The sequence below is a fragment of the Halictus rubicundus genome, chromosome 3, assembly GCF_050948215.1.
Source record: "Halictus rubicundus isolate RS-2024b chromosome 3, iyHalRubi1_principal, whole genome shotgun sequence".
Classification (NCBI taxonomy): Eukaryota; Metazoa; Arthropoda; class Insecta; order Hymenoptera; family Halictidae; genus Halictus; species Halictus rubicundus.
Genome location: NC_135151.1, coordinates 16572939 through 16591093, shown reverse-complemented (window position 1 = coordinate 16591093; position 18155 = coordinate 16572939). Strand labels below are relative to the sequence as shown.

Genomic DNA, 18155 nt, shown 5'->3' with positions numbered 1-18155 from the left:
AGTGTGTAGATTTTTGTGATTTCTACAATCACAAAAATGTAAGTATGTATGTAACACGTTAATACATTTGCTTGCGTTGCAATTTCAGACGAAACCAAGTCGAGGAAAGAAAACGGTTGATATGCGAGGCGGAGAGAGAAAGACGGGAGGCCATCCTCCGGAAGAACCAGGAGCGAGAGGCTCGCATAGAGGCGAAGAAGAAGAACGAGAGGTCGCACATCGTGTTCGCGTTCGGAAGTTCTACGCCGAGGATGCTGGAGCCTGCCGACACCGGTGGCTCCACTTTCTGGGGAACCCGTAGAGCAACCTCTACCACGAACGTGATGATGTTCTCGGCCGCTCAGCCACTAACGAGGAGATCCTCCGAAAGGGAGCTCGATGGCAGCAAGAAGCGGGCCACTTCCGCCGGTGGTCTGGACCGGAAACTCGGCGAAGGTTAGTGACCAAACACGAAATCTTTCGGAACGCGTCTATCTCGATGTTCTCCGGCAGGCATACCGATTAGGTGACCCGCGAGACATTTCTCCTTCTTTGCCGCTGCGTTTAACGATCACCTCGATGATCTATCAGAATCTGACGATCGCAGCAGACCAACTCCTCCTTCTCCAGTAGGACGGTCCTTATTTTTTTACTTCCGATTTTCTTCTGGTCAAAATGTCGTGCCATTCTGAAGCATAACAGTATTTTGTTACTTTGGAAATGTCGTTGAACGTTTCTAACTAAAAGGCAATAACAAAATCTTAAAATTTAGCATTATCTGGACACGCAGATTTTGATGAAACCTCTTATGTGAAAGTTTTTGGAAAAATATTTGACACATATTTTCTTTTCTCAGCCGTTATCCATTTTGGAAGAGCGGATATAGCTCTCAGAGTTGGGAAAAATGAGTGAAAATCAACTTTAAGGGCTGTTTTCACCACTTCGATGTGGATGATGGCCAATAAAAAATGTCTCGAGGTCCACCGTATCGGCACGCCTGTTCTATGGTTCGAATTCATTGTTACTCGCCGACCAGCGAATCGATGTTGAATCGTGCGGGATAGGTAGGCACGACAGACGTCAAAACGAAGGGTTGACACTGATCATACGTTTCGTTAATGGCTTGCAACGAGCTCAGCCGATGCTGGCAGAGATACAACTCACGGCAGTGTGAAGCGCTTTCCAACCGGAATGATCGAGACAAAAGGTTTCCTGCCAACCGCCGCGGCTTTTAATAAAATTTCGCGACGCTTCCTGAACGAAATAGCGGTTATACGTATTCGTCATGTGCAATTGTTTTTTGGGGGAACATTGTGCTCCGATTCTAGCCTCTTCAAATGTGTACTTGTAGTTCTTTTGTTGGCCCCGCTCGCGCCGCTTTTGTTCTCGTCATATAGTATAGCGATTAGCATTCTCTCGATTTTATTATTCCGTTGCGCGGAGTTGCGCAATACGGGGAAATAGGCAATACAGAAGAAACGATTAAATACGTGGAAATTTTACGAAAATCTGAAATCTCATTTGTAACAAAACTCATTCTTAACGAGCTCCTATAGCATTTTCTCTAAATATCTTCGGAAGTCTTTAGTTACATATACGTACGGTGTTTACTCGATATATGTCCAAAACACGGGTCTAGCCACTGACATATATCGGTCAGGAGATACTATTCTTTGATCCGCGCGACGTATACCCCACGGCAGTGGGGATAGTTCTGGGACTTTTATCGGCTAGGCATTTGGGACATATATAGAGTAAACACTGTACATATTTTGATAGAGAGAAATTACCATGACTACATAAAAATACTAGAGGTTTATTATTATTGTATTAATGTTTAGGTAAACATTGCCAATTTTCACAAGCTTTCTAACTTCGATAAAACTCTGATAGACGTTCGTAAAATCCGTATGACTTTCGTTCTTTATTTTCATTTTCGGAATGTAGCCGGTGTACATGACCGGTAGGTGTCTTAAATGGGCAAACGATATAAATTGACCGAGCGCAAGAATTCGCGAGAATGCCATAATCGGACCAGTCCGTCAGCGTCGTTCCCCTTCCCAGATGTTTGACGTCTGTCGTCAGTGTTCACCGTGCAAGAATAGAGTCAGGGTTGCGAGTTCGTGTAAGAATCGTCAGTGAATCGTGTCGTTGGTGTGAGAGACAATTCTTGTTCCACGTCGGCACCGGATAGTCTCAGAAAACTACCGGCCGCGCCGGAACGAAAAGCGCAGCAAAGCGAAGGCCGCTTCTTTTCTCACTGCGTTCTTTTTATATCACACAGCGCTTCTAGTTCGATATAGTTACGCAATCGATGCCGCAGTGCGTAACGCATGGATGCACATCGTTCCAGAAAACTATGCAGACAAGCGAACGAGACTCGAACATTCGCTTATTCTTTGCGCTGTTACCGACATATATATATTTTTTTATTTTTTATTTTTTTCTTATTCCGTTACGATTTCAGATTTGTTCGCTAGTGTTTTCCGGCCAGCGTCGTCACACGAGCCACGGAAACTTCAGCAAGTGTGCGCGCTTGCCGGAGTTTCACGGACTTGGGCAAAATGTCGCGGCGCTACCACCCTTTTTCTCGTAACATATCTACACATCGATCACCAACACACGACCCATGATACTTCACACGACTTTCTACCATTGCTCATGGACCGAAGCTTCATAAAGCATGAGTCGATCCTCTAGCGTTGTCGTCAGACTGCGGAGTTTGGCATATTTATCGTAACTCCGACTCGGTTTAAATTTTAAGGGGGCCGGCAGGCATTTGGCCTTAACTGTCACGCTTTGTTACGCTGTGCCTTTTTTTCTAGACATTTCACGTCTTAAATAAGTAAGTAATCAATTAAAAATGCATACGTCTGTCCAGAGCCTTTTCTTCGATACGAACACTAAATCTCTCGAAGTTAAGAGAATCTCTCTGCAATATACGTACATGAATTTGCAAGGGTCAAAATCTTGACAAATTGACGCTTCAATATTGCAATGAGCAGTTTAAAAGTGGTCACTTGTGTTTCCTAAAAGTCCAATCTACGTCTGTACGGAGCCCAAATTGCGAATTTCTACCTCATCGTGGAGTAATTTGTAATATTCGGCAGAAAACTCGCTTTCTGAGGCAAGTATGACGTCACAAGATGGCTGCCGCAGAGAGATTCTCTTAATTTCGAGAGATTTAGTGTTCGTATCGAAAAAAGGCTCTGTACAGACGTAGCGAAGACATGTACAAACACGGTGGTATGCATTTTAAATTGATTACTTACTTATTTAAGACGTGAATGTCTAGAAAAAAAGGCACAGCGTAACATAGCGTGACAGTCAAGGCCAAATGCCTGCCGGCCCCCTTAAGTTTCCTCTCTCAGAGAATAACTATCGATGGTAGAACATGTTCTATTCGTTTCGCGAGATTTTGCTTGGAACTCCGCAGTCCAGTTGTTATCGTGTTACGTTGCCGTATTTCGTACTGTTACACACCATCCCCGGATTCTTTTACACGTTCAGTTTACCATTTGATTTTGTTACAGCCACGATACTCACCACTACTTTCGGGCGACGCGTCGAGCGTCGTTCCGAAAGTATCGAGAAATTTTTCGTTCGCCGGATTACGTTCATTTGCTAGCATAGTCCATCCTCATGTACACATGAGAAGCACCTCATCTTCGCTCTCCGACTTCCCGGTAATCCGAACGCGTTATACGAACTCCGAGCGCCGGGGTATACATACATAGAGAGAATTCGTAGCGCGAAATGTGCCCGAGCAAATGTAATAAACTAGAGAGTATTACCACGGCCGCAGATAGATATCCTGTTGGTAATTAAGGTCCCTTTGCATCCGCTGTTACCCGTACTTACCGGTGGTGGCTCTGTCAGGCGAATTGTATTTTTACAGTATCTGTGAATCGCACTTAACCTAACTCACGCTAATACTTACCACCCCCCCAATAACTCCACGACTCTCTGTCGAATCACGTGCCCCCGGGCCCCTCGAAAGAAAGAGAAACGCAATTGAAAGAAAGGAGAAGGAAGAAGGAAAGTGCCTAATGTTGCAGCGTTCAATGGTTTGTTTGCAGATATGAGAATGTCCTCGTCCATGTACGAGGTGTTCAATTGGAATTCTAGCCCCGATCCTCCCTTAACCCCCGGCAAACATAAGAGAGCCAGCCTCTCTCTGCCTCCTACAACTGACATCTTTGCCATCGATGATAAGTCCGATAGCGACACTAGGCGTCCAATGATTCAGCGGGCTGCCAGTGGTGAGTCCTGAACTCCTCGAGCTAATGCGAGGAGCCTGCAACACACCGGGAGATTTGTTCTGTTGTCCCAGAATGAGCTGTCGACATACATATCCTTGTGTCTTTCTCGTTCGTTAGCACACAAGCGGGACTACTACTCTCTTGCAAGCATGTCACTTTCGTACGACGCACCGACGAGCGCTCGGAACGCTCACAGAAAAGTCGACTGAACGCGCTCGTCGGCCGTTCCACGAAGCTGTGCGACGTCGATGCCAGCTTAATTACACATTCAACACTCTTCTTTATTTTATATGATTTCCTGTTTGTTAATTTTTTGTAACCTCTTGCACTGCGATTCATTTTTCAGGGGGAAAGCTTCAAACGAAATAGAATTTTATGTTGGTTCAAAGGAATATCTTCGTGTCGAGTCCGACTCGCTATCACAGTGCAAGAGGTTAACCCAGTGGCGGCTCGAGTCAAGCGGAGGCCCCCTGCGATAAAAATTTTGGGGCCCTCAAACTCAAAGTGGAAATACAGGTTGCAAGAAAACTCTCCTTAATAAAAAAGAAAGGGAACCGCTTACCGTTAAAGCCGCCACCGGGTTAATCGATGAATTTCGAACATCGACGCCGCAAGCTGACGTAATTAGCTGATCATTTGCATCCAACGCTATTCGAGATTGGTACACTAACAATACTAACACTTTTTTTTTACGTATACACTGTAATGGGCTAGTTACTAACCATCATTAGATAAGTGTTGTTCTACTAGAAGGCGTGCGACATTTAACTGTTCCTCCTCTTAATAGTAGCGTTGTTGTCTTTAGCGTTCTTACCGTACGATTAGTCTCGTTCAAGATCAGATAGAGGACGAGAAGCTGAGGTGCCTCGATTTTCGATCGATAGATACACGATAGGGGAATTTTCTGTGTTTCCCGTGACGTGTGTATTACCATTGTGACGCACAAGCATACACCCATATCATTCGCAAAACTTTTCGCATTGACGGCTTTTTTGTTTTATCATTTCAAGCTCTCTCGAATCCAATGAAACTGCACGCGGGCATTGAAACGCGTCGAACACGTGCCGTTCGTGAACTTTGTTCGACGCTGACCGATTCGAAGGAGTCGAATGCGATGTAACCGGTTACTTTTGTAGCGAGATCGATACATCGACTCTACACTCACACACGAAGGACATTGCATGCACAGGATTTTCTGCTTCGGGGTCTTCCTGCTTTGCCGATCGAGAAATTATGCTTTGGGGGATTCTTCGAAACGAAATTAATAAACGATGAATATCCTAGGTTATGGTGGTACAACCGGAGCGCTTTACGACAACCACATGTTCATGTCCGGCATAAAATTAGTTGCTGTAGTTGTCGAATATAAAAATACCTAAGGGATGTTTAACACTTTGACTGCCAAACTAGAAACCTCAAAATTTCCATAAAATCAAAGTAAGTGGTTTAATGAACTAAAAATTGAAAAAATTAAATGATATTGAGTAGTTCTCCAACTTTCTTGCATTTTACAGGTCCTAATCAAATTTGGTACAACGAATATATTAAAAATTCTTTTTAAAACCAGGACAAATAATTCCGTCTCCCATATATGGGTGACACGGCAGTCAACGTGTTAATTTGTATGAATGTGGTTGTAGTCTCATAATCATTTTCGTAAAGTAATATTTGTATAGATTTATATACTCGGAGCATAAGTTGGTAAGGAAATGCAGAGAAGGAGAATTGATTTTTTGATGCCGTGTCAAGGTGGGGAGACTCTTCGTACCGGTTTGCATGTACAATTTCATTCGTAGCGCTATCGTAACGTCTTTCTCAGCACAGCATTGTTCCCCTGCAACCCCTACATCCGACGGCATGCGTCTCGACGACACTTTCGCGACGAGTCCCGCTTCTGTTCGTCGGGACGACGTCCAGTCGCGTGCACGTTTCCTCTGCTTCAACACGGGTACACAACCACAGACAAACGTACATACAAACGAACACAGAACAGCATGGAGAAGAGCGTCGAATTGTGTCAAAGTAGTCGAAAGCGGGGAATGCCGTGTGTATACACAGACATAATCACACTGTTCAACAAATTCCACTGTTTCTCCAAATCTCTAATCTTTAGACATCCCTTGTAGAATTTTTTTGATTGTGCCGAACACAATCGTGTGCACTTTTCTCTTCTTCTGCGTGCAGTTTTCGAAAGTGAACACTTTAGTCTTCTGAATAAAATGATACGGATTAAGGTTGTCTCAAATACTCGTTTCCGATACGATTAATGTGCACCATGTGAATTTAGAATAATTTATCAAGCATGGCAAATGGCGCCGTTAATTGAGTGCAGGTTTAGAAGATAATAGAACATTAATAATAACACAATCGGTCTGTTTATGTATTTTCGTGTTGTCCAACAACATCACGCGTGCATATTAAGTAAAAAACCTTTGGGACAACCTAATGCAATATGGAGACATATACACGAATTAAAATGAAGAGGATGTATTCGCAATGTGGTACTAAACTATATCATTTTGTTCAGGAGAATGCGTACAACAATTTTTTGGGGGAAAGAGATTGTATAACTGTTGCTACTGAAGCACAAAATATCTCCAAAGTTGAAAATTCGTGTTCACTTTCAACATTCATGTTACACGTGGAGGGAGAGGAGAAAGTCTCACACATTTGTAATCGTACAAGAATTTATGAGAACCATCTGCCGAATTAACAGTTACCTTTATTGTTCAAGTTAAGATCATTGAATCACAAAATTTAAAGAACATTCTCAAACACGCACATCGTTGAAAACAACAATTCTTTAACGTAGCGTTGGAGTATGTGTTGAATAGAATAGTGCGAGAACTAGAAAATATCGGGTCGGGAAAATGTCGAGATTCTCTAATACATCAGTACTCTCGAGAATAATCTCAAAAATCGACGAGAGTGAAGGGACGTACACTTATGAGCAGAATTCAATGCCTTGGTAAGAAAGTTTTCGGCAAATATATAAATATTTATGGACATTGCGACTGTAATATATATTTTAATTTATTACTTGTTCATTTTTCACTTTACTCGGATTATTTTAAATACTGCTAACCATCAGTACGAATTATCTCGTGTCGTCAGTTGTGGCCGCTTCCACTGTTATTTTGGTTCCATTGCGTCCTGTGTATACTATGACGGTGTTATGTTTACACTCGTCGGCGTACGAGGCTCCTCAAGCTTCGCGACCCCTCGCGGGGTATACCCCGCGGTAATGGGGATAGTTCCGCGAAATCTATCATCCAGTCCTTGGCGATATATACATATATAGAGAAATCACTGTATAGGGTCTAAATATCAAACGCTGGGGGTAGGGGGAGCAATTGTAAAGTTCCCGTCCCGAGATTTTCTGGTTCTCGCACCGGTTGAACAGTGTTGGTCGATCCACGAGAGAGGTTTGTGTTGCGATGTCGAAGGTTCGTGCGTGCGCGGCTTGTATGTGTATCTACACGTGTCCTGTTTGTCGCGAGCTGTGCCGAGTTTCCTCCAGCTAGCGCAGGGGCTTCACGATACCTGGGAACTGGTTGCAGGTGAAGAGAGCGACGGAGCGCCGGGAACACCTAGCTCGGTGTACCTGCGGGTGAACAGGAGGCGTACCGATCTGATGCCGACGATACCGTCGCCGCGCGATGGCCCGCCGTCTTCGGGACGCAGCTCCAGCGCGAAGGCCTTCACACGCTCGCCAGGTAGGACTTACTCCATGTCCAGGCTGGACCAGCTCGCGCAGCCTAGGAAACGTCCGACAGAACTTAGCACACTGACGGAACAGCAAAGCCAGCCTCTGAGCGCTTCTAGCATGAGTCGCAGCATGTCACACTTAGCTGCGTCCGGCGGCAAGAGCCTAAAACGCTCAGATAACTCACGTAGCATGGGCACGCTGCCGGGCGCGGTCCCGATGCCGAGACCAACGAGGGCCGAGAGGCTGCGCCGCAAGGCCCGCGAGCACCAGAACCAACAGCAACAAGGTAAGGTCGTTCCTGTGCACTCAACTCAGAGATCTATAGCCCCCCCACAATCGCTATCTATCGTACACGTGGCCCGCACACATGTAAATATTATTACCGTACTCTTCGCCGGCGAGCGTCGGCCGCCTAGCATCTTTCTCGTACACTACGGGTCCGTAAGTATTCCGTAGAGGACACGCTCTCGAACTTTTATCAACCCTTAACGGTCCGGAACTGTTCCAAGTTTACTTCCCACCAGGTCCAAGCGGACACAAATTCACAGAAGTGAGCTGGCACAATGCTTAACGCGTTCATCATGTAGATATGACAACAATAAGAGTGATAAAAATAATAAAATGGTTTTCGCCGCCATATACGCGGCATTGGACCCAGTCAGTAAAAGTGCCATGCCGCTTATGTGGCGGCATTGGTCCGTTAAGGGTTAACCTCTCGATTCCGGCATTGTCGCACTTGTCCTTTGCAGAAACATTCTCCGCGCCCTTGTTAAGGAGTTATCAACGACAAACGCGGACCAATCAGGGCTCGGCTGAACGGGAATCCGTCCGCTGTAGCCTTGATTGGTTCGTGATTTTCATCAATAACTCCTTAACAATGAAGAATTCAAATACCGTCTATTGAACAAACAAATACGCTTCGAATTACGTCATGATTAGTCTCGTTTCAATCAGAAAAGTGTCGCAAGTATGTTGATAAAAGTTTCATATTATTGTTGCGATTAGCATAATGTTTGATATGCCACAGAAGAGCCCTATGTCACTCTAAACATAAGATACCAGTTTCATAAAAATGCTGCTACGAATCTAATCCTACGCATAGATTTTTATTTTCAATTTAATTTCAAATAACCGTGTGGCTAAACAATAGCGGAATAGATTTAGCAATTCCAGCACAATTTCCTAGTGATGCTTCTGGGAACCGGAAGCATTGCTCGTGTTAAAGTAGTGTGGAAAATACGTGTCCAAATACTCACGGACAAATAGTGTACACGCTCCGCGAACGGACTCATGCTCTTGCATCGCTCGCCGGCGATGAGCTCGCGAGATCTGCTTCTTACTAATGTTGTGTTTCTGCGGACGACGGTATCGTGGAAATTTCTGGTTGTTCAGTGAATTCGAGGAGATACGAGGAAGATTCGTGACAGTGCTGTTCGTAGATTTGCCTGTTTCGAGACTCCCCACCCCCCATTAAATACACATCAAAATATTATTATAAAACAGCCCTAGGTAATCTGTTGCGCATCACTGCAACTTCACAATTGAACACTCAATGAAACGTACAACTGTGAGAAAAGATTAATATTTACCTTTCAAACCATAATAACCACCGTTGAACACTGGAGCTGTAGCACGCGACTCAAAATGGCGAGTTGCAAATTTTTTTATAAAATAATCTAAAATAGCCATTTCTAGTGCTCCGTAAATCTGAGGTGTTGAAGAAAATGCTTAAACACTTATTGAACGCAATAGAGTGGAAATAATGGATGTAAATGAGGGAAAAAACGGTTCCAAGAAATAGCGGGCATAACTTCGCGAATATTAAGCGAACGAGAATGCATCCATTGCGTCGGAACTATTGGATTTACATCTTATAATCGCGTTATGTTGGATTCCGCGTAATCGCCGAGTGCAGGCGTCTTCCTTCTTCTGGATTACCGGGAAGGGAGTGCGAAAATTCCGCGTGCAATCCGTTGATGCGTCCTAGATGCGTTTCTATGTAGTTGTAGGGCGCCACTACGCGCAACGGGATAGCAGTCCCTCAATTGTTTAACTTGTAAAATTTTAAAGCGCCAGGGTCGTTTCTTCGCGGAATCATACTTGTTGCTTTTTCCCCGGAACGACGTATTCCGCGGCGTATGAGTCATTTCGTGGCGGGTGGGGGGTGGGGGGTGGGTCTCGAAGTTGCAGAACTCGGGTTGCACAGCACTCGTTTGTATAGTACTCGTTCTAACTCGAGTTGGGTGCACACATGCATGCACAGAGACGTAGACGGGAGCCATTGTGAATCAATAAGCCAGAAAATCGTCGCACGATCGTTTCGGACAAGTTCCGTAGAGCAACGCGAGACGGCGAGCACACGCTTGCGTATTCAACGCCGAGACTAACAAAACGAGCTACCAAAGCGTTTCACGCTTCCATCTTCCTTTAACAATCGATACTTAACAACGTTTTACACATGTACGTACGTGCCGCGCGTTTGCATGGTGCTCCCTCGCGGCGTCGATTGGCACGTTAACAAGCAGCGAAATTGATTAACACAAACGCTCCTGCTATGAACAAAAAACAAAAAACGACAGTACTCGCTACTCCCGGCTTTTCGGCTACCAGAGGTGACGGTCTAACGTGTTTCGGTAAGCTACACAACAGATGATTTTATACTCGTATCTTAGTCACCTGTACACACTTTGATCCCGTTCACAACGTTTTCAAACTGTACAGACGACGACCATCCACGATCGTATATTTAGTGTGCAATACATTGACTCCGCTGTACCTTTTCTTTCGTTGTTCGAATCTTCTTTTCTTTCGCTCTATCGCGATTATCATTTACGATTACGTTTTCTGCGTATTCATTTCAGCCTGTGTTTTTTTTTTCCTTTCATTTCTCGTATTATTTCGTTACGTACTCGATGTACATACACAAAACGGCACAGACAAACAATCATTTTTGGTGGTGGTGCTTGTTCTCTGTTTGATTTCGCTGTTCTCATTCGTTTGTACATAAACGTCGGCGACGAGAAGAAAAGAAGAGGCTAACTTGTAAGGATATCTTGATATGCACAGAATCGTCGCGGTCGTTCGCGATTATGGCTGTCGGAGGCTCGCGGGAGTGCTGTCTGCTCTTCACAGAATGAAATTACTCGGCTGGCATCGAAAACAACTTCGATCGAAGACGAATCGACGTTGTTTTGTTGAGTAATACCTCTCGGTACTTGCTCGTGAATTCTCGTGGCGACCTTGGACGGACTACGTTTCCACCCTCGACCATGATTCAATTAATCCATTCAAACATCGTGCGGAGTTAAGCTCGGAGGTCACGAACAAACGGAGAAATTGAACGCGTCGAGCAATCGAAGAGAGTGGTACCATTTCTTTGATTGTTTCGGGGACGCGCTTTGGGAATTCTTTTTGTTCAACCAACAAGTTACGTAGCCTGATGAAAATTTGTAGACTTGTAGCGTATTCTTGAATTTCTGCATACCGCTGCACCACACGCTCGGGTCGAAAGCTAAACGAGATTCTGGGGATCTTTTTGTCGTACTCAGCCGAGAGGAATTCTGTGTTTCATATCGAAATGAACGGTTTGATAATTGCCGGGGCGTGTAGTCTGACCCCATCGACGCCCGGAGCGTCCAAGGTGAATTCGAACAGGTTCGATCGAAGCGAGGAGATCTCGGTGTCAGCTGCAGCATGGGATCTAGTTCCCCGAAAAGGATAGTGTGTGCAGCCGCAAGCCTCTGACAGCTAATTAACCGCGAAGTGTCGCATCGATGCGAAGACGCCGCCGCGGTGTTTCGTTTGTTTTGCACATACGCGCGGACATATAAGCCTAACAGCACGTAAATGAAGAGATGTTCACCTTGGGTGGGTACGCGTAGGCATCCGCAGCGGGGAGGTGACACCGAACAGCCCATCACGACCGCACAGCTCCATGAGCCAGCAAAGCGCCAGCAGCGTGGGCAGCAGTAACGTCAATCTGCGTCCCCGTACGACTGCCCCGCGTCGGCCGCGACCTGCTTCTATTGCCGGTACCGGTGTTTCGGTCACAGAACGACACAGTGAGCATGCCCTTTTTTCAATTCTCTTAATTAACCGTTCTAGTGTCGGGGATCTCGAAAATCCGACCGGAAATCGACAGGCAAACAATTCGCAAAATCCGAAGATTTGAGGAATTTTTTTGCAAGTAATGGCCGAGCGAAAAGCTTCCATCTTCTTGGAACACGCATATACAACTTTTGGCAACGTTCTCCGATTTTTTGGACTAGCAATGTTACAAAATGGCAGAGTTATTCCGTAGAACACCGGTTGCTGGCCGCCATCGCCGATGAGAGCTCCAATGCCTGCGAAGAAAAATTCTTTTTGATTTAAATATACCAATGTATCGTCCATAACGTGGCGTAGATAATTATAGAAATGGCGACTAAAAATTTGTACTAAAAGAACAAGTAAAAAGCATCGATTTTTGAAACTGTCTGACAGTGATCGGGAGAAGCGCTATTGCGCCGCGTGGCACTAAAACGGTTAATTGTGAACAATCCGCTGTAGCCGTTCCATTGTTCGCATGGGAGAAAGTCCTTCAATTCCCCTTGCCAACATATGTTTCGTTCAATTTTATTTTCGATGTTTACAGAACTGTTCATTTCGATTTGTTCTTATTTTCTACAGCTATCTTACATTCTTCTATGTTCATTTTCTTATCCGTAATTCGAGATTGCACATTAAAATACTCTGTGTGTATGTGTGTGTACGGCGATGAAAGCGATTGCCGGTCGTGATCCTCGAACTCTAACCGCAGATCTGCTCGGCGAAGTGAAACTGACAAAGGATTCGAAGCCACCACTGCCAAAGGTCCATAGCACTCCAAAGAAACCTTCCACGCCGAAAGTGACCGAGATCAAGAAACCGACCGAGAAGCTGACGAAGAGCGCGAAAGCGTCTCCGCGGATAACCCCGAAGGCGACGCCATTGCAGAGCCCCGGTGTCGAGCATGAGCCGTTTATCCGCGAGGATTCCAGCGAGATAATCAAGATCGAGGGCAAGGAAGACATCAAAGTCGAGGATAAACACGAAGAGAAGAAGGACCAGGGCACGGAAAAGTCTCAGGTAACTACTCTCCATTTCCGTAGCGGCACTGGCACCTGGAAGTAGCTATGTCGGTGAATCAAATTGTAATACAAATGAATATGTCCCTGTTGCCTTGTTGGCATCTACAAGCCGTTCGAAGCTAACTGCGTTTTGTTTTGCAGCAAGAGATAAGCGCAGCGGAGCAAGTCGCCGAGGAAACGAAGAAGTCGGCCATCATAGAACAGTCCAACCCCGCGCCGGTGTCCAAGCAAGCGAAGGACGAGAGCAACTTGAACCAGGAGATCCAGACAGCCGTGTCGGCCCAAGAAACGCCCAAGAAGAAGGAGGACAAACAGGAGAGAAAGCCTCCAGCGGAGGTCGAAGCAAAATCGGAGAACAACCTCGAAGAGCAGGTCGATATGTCGGGTGAGTAGCCTGTGCCGAACGGATGGGGAGGATGCGTTAAGAGGAGGATGGTATCATGATCGATCCTTTTTCAGCCTCGATGATAGCGAAGATCAGGATCACGACGGAGGAAGAGGCCAAAGCAGCCATCGCGGAGCGCCGGAGATTAGCAAGGGAACAGGCAGAACGGGAAGCCGAGCTCGAGCGTCAACGTCAGGTGGGTTTATAAAAAGATTCCGGGTAGAATGATCTATTGCCGGCGAGGCACGTGGGGGTTTTATGCGAAAAATTCTTTGAATAGGAAGAGGAAGCGCGCTTGGAGGCTGAAAGGATTCGCGCCGAAGAGGAAGAGCAACGGCGTCTGGAGGAGGAGTCGCTTCGTTTGGCCAACGAGGCTCGAGAAGCCGAGGAACAGAGGCTGAGATTGGCTATCGAGGAGGCGAAACGTCGCGAGGAAGAGGACAGGAAAAGAAGGGAGGAGGAGATCCGTCAGAAACAGGAAAAAGAAGAGGCCGAACGGAAAGCGAGAGAGGAAGCGGAAAGGTCAGGATGCTTCTTTCAAACACGGTGCGAGGGTGTGGTATTCCCAGCCTTTCTCAGGTTATATGATATCGTTACAGACAACGGATCGAAATGGCTGAGCGTCTCAAAAAGGAGGAAGAGGAAAGAATTGCCAGACGCAAACGTGTCGAGGCGATCATGCTTAGAACTCGGGGAAAGAATCAGAGTAACACGCCAACCAAGGTACGAACTTCTTTAGGTTCCTTTCCAGTATGATGATTAGACAGCTTAGGTTCAAACGTTATTCCTTTCTTTTCAACTGAAATAAAATTCTGCTCTCAGTATTTAAGCGACAGTCATACGGTAAATATGACTTCTCTTCCATTCTTAAGAAATTTGCTAAAGACGAAGGGGTTCTAGTCGTTATTAGGGATTATAATAATTTATACTACAAATTAGAAAACAAAACTTGAGAAAACTTGAAAGGCACTGTTACGTTCGTCTCAACTTATACGGCAAAGGGTTGTCCCAATGCAAGTTGAATTCTTCAAACCCCTATAATTAAATTAATTTGACGAACTCAAACAAATCTTTTTGTACACATGTTCAGGAACACTTATGTTTAAAGAAAATGTAAAGGGAAATTGCTTTTGAAAGTTCAAAATCAGGATACCCCCTTGGCGTTATTGTCCAAGTGTCTCGCGTGTATATTCCGTTTTATTTTCGCTAATTGCGTTTCTTCTTGGTATGTTTGCGACACAGGGCGAAGGCGGTGACGGCGACAAGTTGAAAGAAGACAACAGTCCGAACGATGAGAACAAATCGACACCGGGTAACAAAGGTGAAGATGTAATGACGGCCAGTTTAATATCCGAGGCGACTCAGCAGTTCATTAGCGGGGAGCAGCGGGTTCATCATGCGGAGAACAATACGAAAACGGACATCGTACACAACGGCACGCATAGTAACGGCATTAATGAAAGTAAAATTGTATTGGATAATAATCAGGGTAACGTGGAGGAAGAACTGAACGGTCATCATACGAATCATGGAAACGGTATCAACAGTCAATCGATTACACTGGACAATGCTACCGTGTAAGTATAATAAAAATTAAGCAGTTACGATGATTCGTGAGAACATTCATCATTTAAATGTATGTGTAAGAGTTACATACCGAATATCTATCAAGAAAAACGTCATACGAAAAATTATACAAGCCCATGATATAACTGGATTTCTCATTGATCAATGAAAAACAGAGAGAGTGAGAGAGTAGATCACAATAACAAAGAGTAGATCGAAATGATAACATCGAAGAGCATCTCAAAGAATTGTAAGTTCATTTGGTTTTAGGTCATTCGACAATAATGCTACATCAAACGTCCTTTACAAGGCTTAGAAACCAGACTAGCGTTTAACTGACACCGCTAATTCCTCACACTCACACACATGCGTACACTACTTACACGTAGACACTGATTGGAGTTTCCACGGAACGTTTGAACATATTCGTTTTGATTTCACGAGGCGCTGTAAAGTAAAAGGTATTTTTCCACGGATGAACGCCGTTCTAGACAACTGGAAATTTGTTTTCCCAGTGATCAACAAAATTCGTTATTTCTACCGAATGCATATATTATTATCTAAATAGAACCCAAGTGGACACGTCGCATATATACACACGCGCTACGGCTTGTATCTATCGAGATATAGTTCTTGTTTTCTTTTTTCCCAAAGGAAGGATTAATGGTTAACCGATGTAACTAACGTAACATAAACAATTGCACAATACTAGCCATTACGTACGTAACAATGTTGACTGATTCTTAGTGGCGTTCATGTAAAGGAGAACGCAATGCTCAGTCATTTAAACAAAAAAAAAAAATGAAGAAAAGATAAAAGGCTTTTTCGAAGAATAAGAAAAGTAAAGTAAAACAGTCTGAATCGAAAGACATGTAAAATTATAGTGTCGGAATATAGTGTTCGATCGATACAGAATGTTGCGAACAATCCTTGATGATTCAAAACGGACGTATTCATGAACGAAACAATAGTTGAGTGCATACAAAGGTAAAACGCTGTGTTTTGAATGATTCAGGGTAATGCTCTAGTCATTTATGTAATGAATGTTATCGATAGATTTTCACGATTGATTGATCCACACGCACACTGAGCGTAAACTATAAATGACCGATCGTGAAGTTTGTAACAGTTACTAGTCTATTTTCAAATCATTGTCTTACGGTGTCACTTTATCCTCTGTATTTATTCTATAGCATCGATATATGCGGTTCACGTTAATATTATTTTATACAGACGTTCCCGGTCGTTCAAGTGGGAACGGTATTACTACGAATAAAAATGGCTAGGAGAGTACGAGCATTGTTTTCCAAACGAATATGAAATGTAGGATTAGATCATGTGCCACATTATTTGTATACTTGTACTAATTGTAATGTATGTTTTTATGCTCAGAATCAGAGAAAAGAAAAATCGAAGAACAATCGAGAATAGTAAAGTATACATATTTCATTTTCGAAGCAAACGATTTTTAGAACGGGTTTACGAGTGAAATGCGAAACGTAACGATTAATTGTCTCACACCCCCGTCCCACTTTGCTTTCATTTGAAATTACGAAAACAAGCGTATGCCGAGAGAAAATCGATCGTTAAATTGTATATAATGAATTCTGTTGTTTGAGATGTTTTTTGTGGTAATCGCGAAGAAAGCAACAAGAGAGATTAAGTTTGAGGGGAAAAAAATAAATATATATGTACTATACATAGTTGTTTAAATAACAAAGTCTATTGCGCTTTCCCGTGGATAACATTGGAAGGAACTGCCTATAAAAAATCATAATTTAGCCCGGTAGAGAGAAAAAGAGATCGCTTTATACAAACTATCATTATAACGCAAAACAATTTTCCGTATATTGTACATTGCAAAAGTAGTCAGAGCAATGGTTGACAAATACAAAGAAAAAAAAAAACAACTATACTACTGGCATATTATTTATCGCTATTAAAAACGAAAACGAGTTCACCTAATCGCACGACTATTCTCCAGTAACTAACAAAATAAATTCTACGATAACGATGATGATAATCCGACGGTATCACGGAGAGGTATGGAGAATAATGTATATTGTATTGTCTATTATATTTACATATATTTTATAATTTATATTTAATCATGTATTAGTTAAAAAAATATACTAATTGTAGGTAGCCGTCTGAAGAAATTATTAAATGATTGAAACAAAGAAAAATACAGAAAAAAAAAAGAATGATATGTACGTCGACTCTTTTTAGTAATATGTTAATGGCATAAAGAGAAACATGTAATGTTATACGCAGCATGGAAATGTTAAACGACTAACAGAGTTAGAGCGTTAAAATACCAACTAATCAATAATAAATTCAGTGTACATAATGTAAAGAAAGATAAATAGCATAAATTTAATGACTCATCGAAAAAAAAAAGTTTTGTTTTTGTAATTTTATCATTCGAGCTCATCAAAGATCTGATTTCCTTTCGCCGTGAGCGTTTCTTCGCCATTGTACATAATTTCATTCGGATGGTTCGAAGACGTCTTTGGTGAGCTATTACTTTTATCTTTCCTCCAATTAGTTCTTATTGAAGCTCGTCATGTATGCCTTTTTTTCATAACCAGTGTTCATACTAACTAATTTTCTTACTGCTAACTCGTTTCTTACTTACCACCACAATGCATGTTGTCAATCGTATCAATATATGGTGTGGCTTGTACTTTTCTTTGCTCTCTAACAAGGGGTGTTATTCAACTACCCCCTCTAACTTTAATGAAACTAACATGTAACAGATTCTTGGAACTCGAGGAAGTATTCGACGCATGAATTTTTCTGTCATTTATACTCGGGAGATGAAAATAACACTCCAAAAAGCTATAATATATTTTTATCAGTCGTACAAATTTTTCCTCCGTAGTTAATTGTTTTTGTGACTTTACAACTTGGTTTCTCGGAGCTGCTTTCATCTCCCGTACATATTTACGAAAGATAATTTGTGTCAAATGTTTTGTCTAGTTTTAAGTTATATATTGATTTGATTGAAGTTAGAGCGGGCTTGTGGGTAATACCCTTCGTCTATTTCTATACATGTTCTTTGAGTTTGTGTTGTACATCATCCAGCAGTACGTGTCAACTTACTGTCTACTTTTGCTATGTACTATTTGACCTCCACACATTTT

At 43.2% G+C, this 18155-nt stretch overlaps 1 protein-coding gene across 32 annotated transcripts in view; it reads left to right on the top strand.

Annotated features, from left to right (window-relative positions):
- LOC143352873 (uncharacterized) overlaps nt 1-18155 on the top strand; it is a 383132-nt gene that overhangs the window by 360553 nt on the left and 4424 nt on the right. For 27 of the 32 annotated variants that reach the window (XM_076785835.1, XM_076785843.1, XM_076785839.1 and 24 more), the window contains 10 exons: nt 89-435; nt 4059-4241; nt 7802-8236; nt 11832-12011; nt 12749-13056; nt 13200-13443; nt 13518-13639; nt 13724-13965; nt 14043-14166; nt 14686-15020. In XM_076785835.1, the coding sequence (XP_076641950.1) occupies nt 89-435; nt 4059-4241; nt 7802-8236; nt 11832-12011; nt 12749-13056; nt 13200-13443; nt 13518-13639; nt 13724-13965; nt 14043-14166; nt 14686-15020 (2520 nt within the window). Of the gene's footprint in view, nt 1-88; nt 436-4058; nt 4242-7801; nt 8237-11831; nt 12012-12748; nt 13057-13199; nt 13444-13517; nt 13640-13723; nt 13966-14042; nt 14167-14685; nt 15021-15279; nt 16321-18155 lie in introns of those variants that run through there. The other 5 variants (XM_076785819.1, XM_076785820.1, XM_076785818.1 and 2 more) reach the window with 5 other exon arrangements.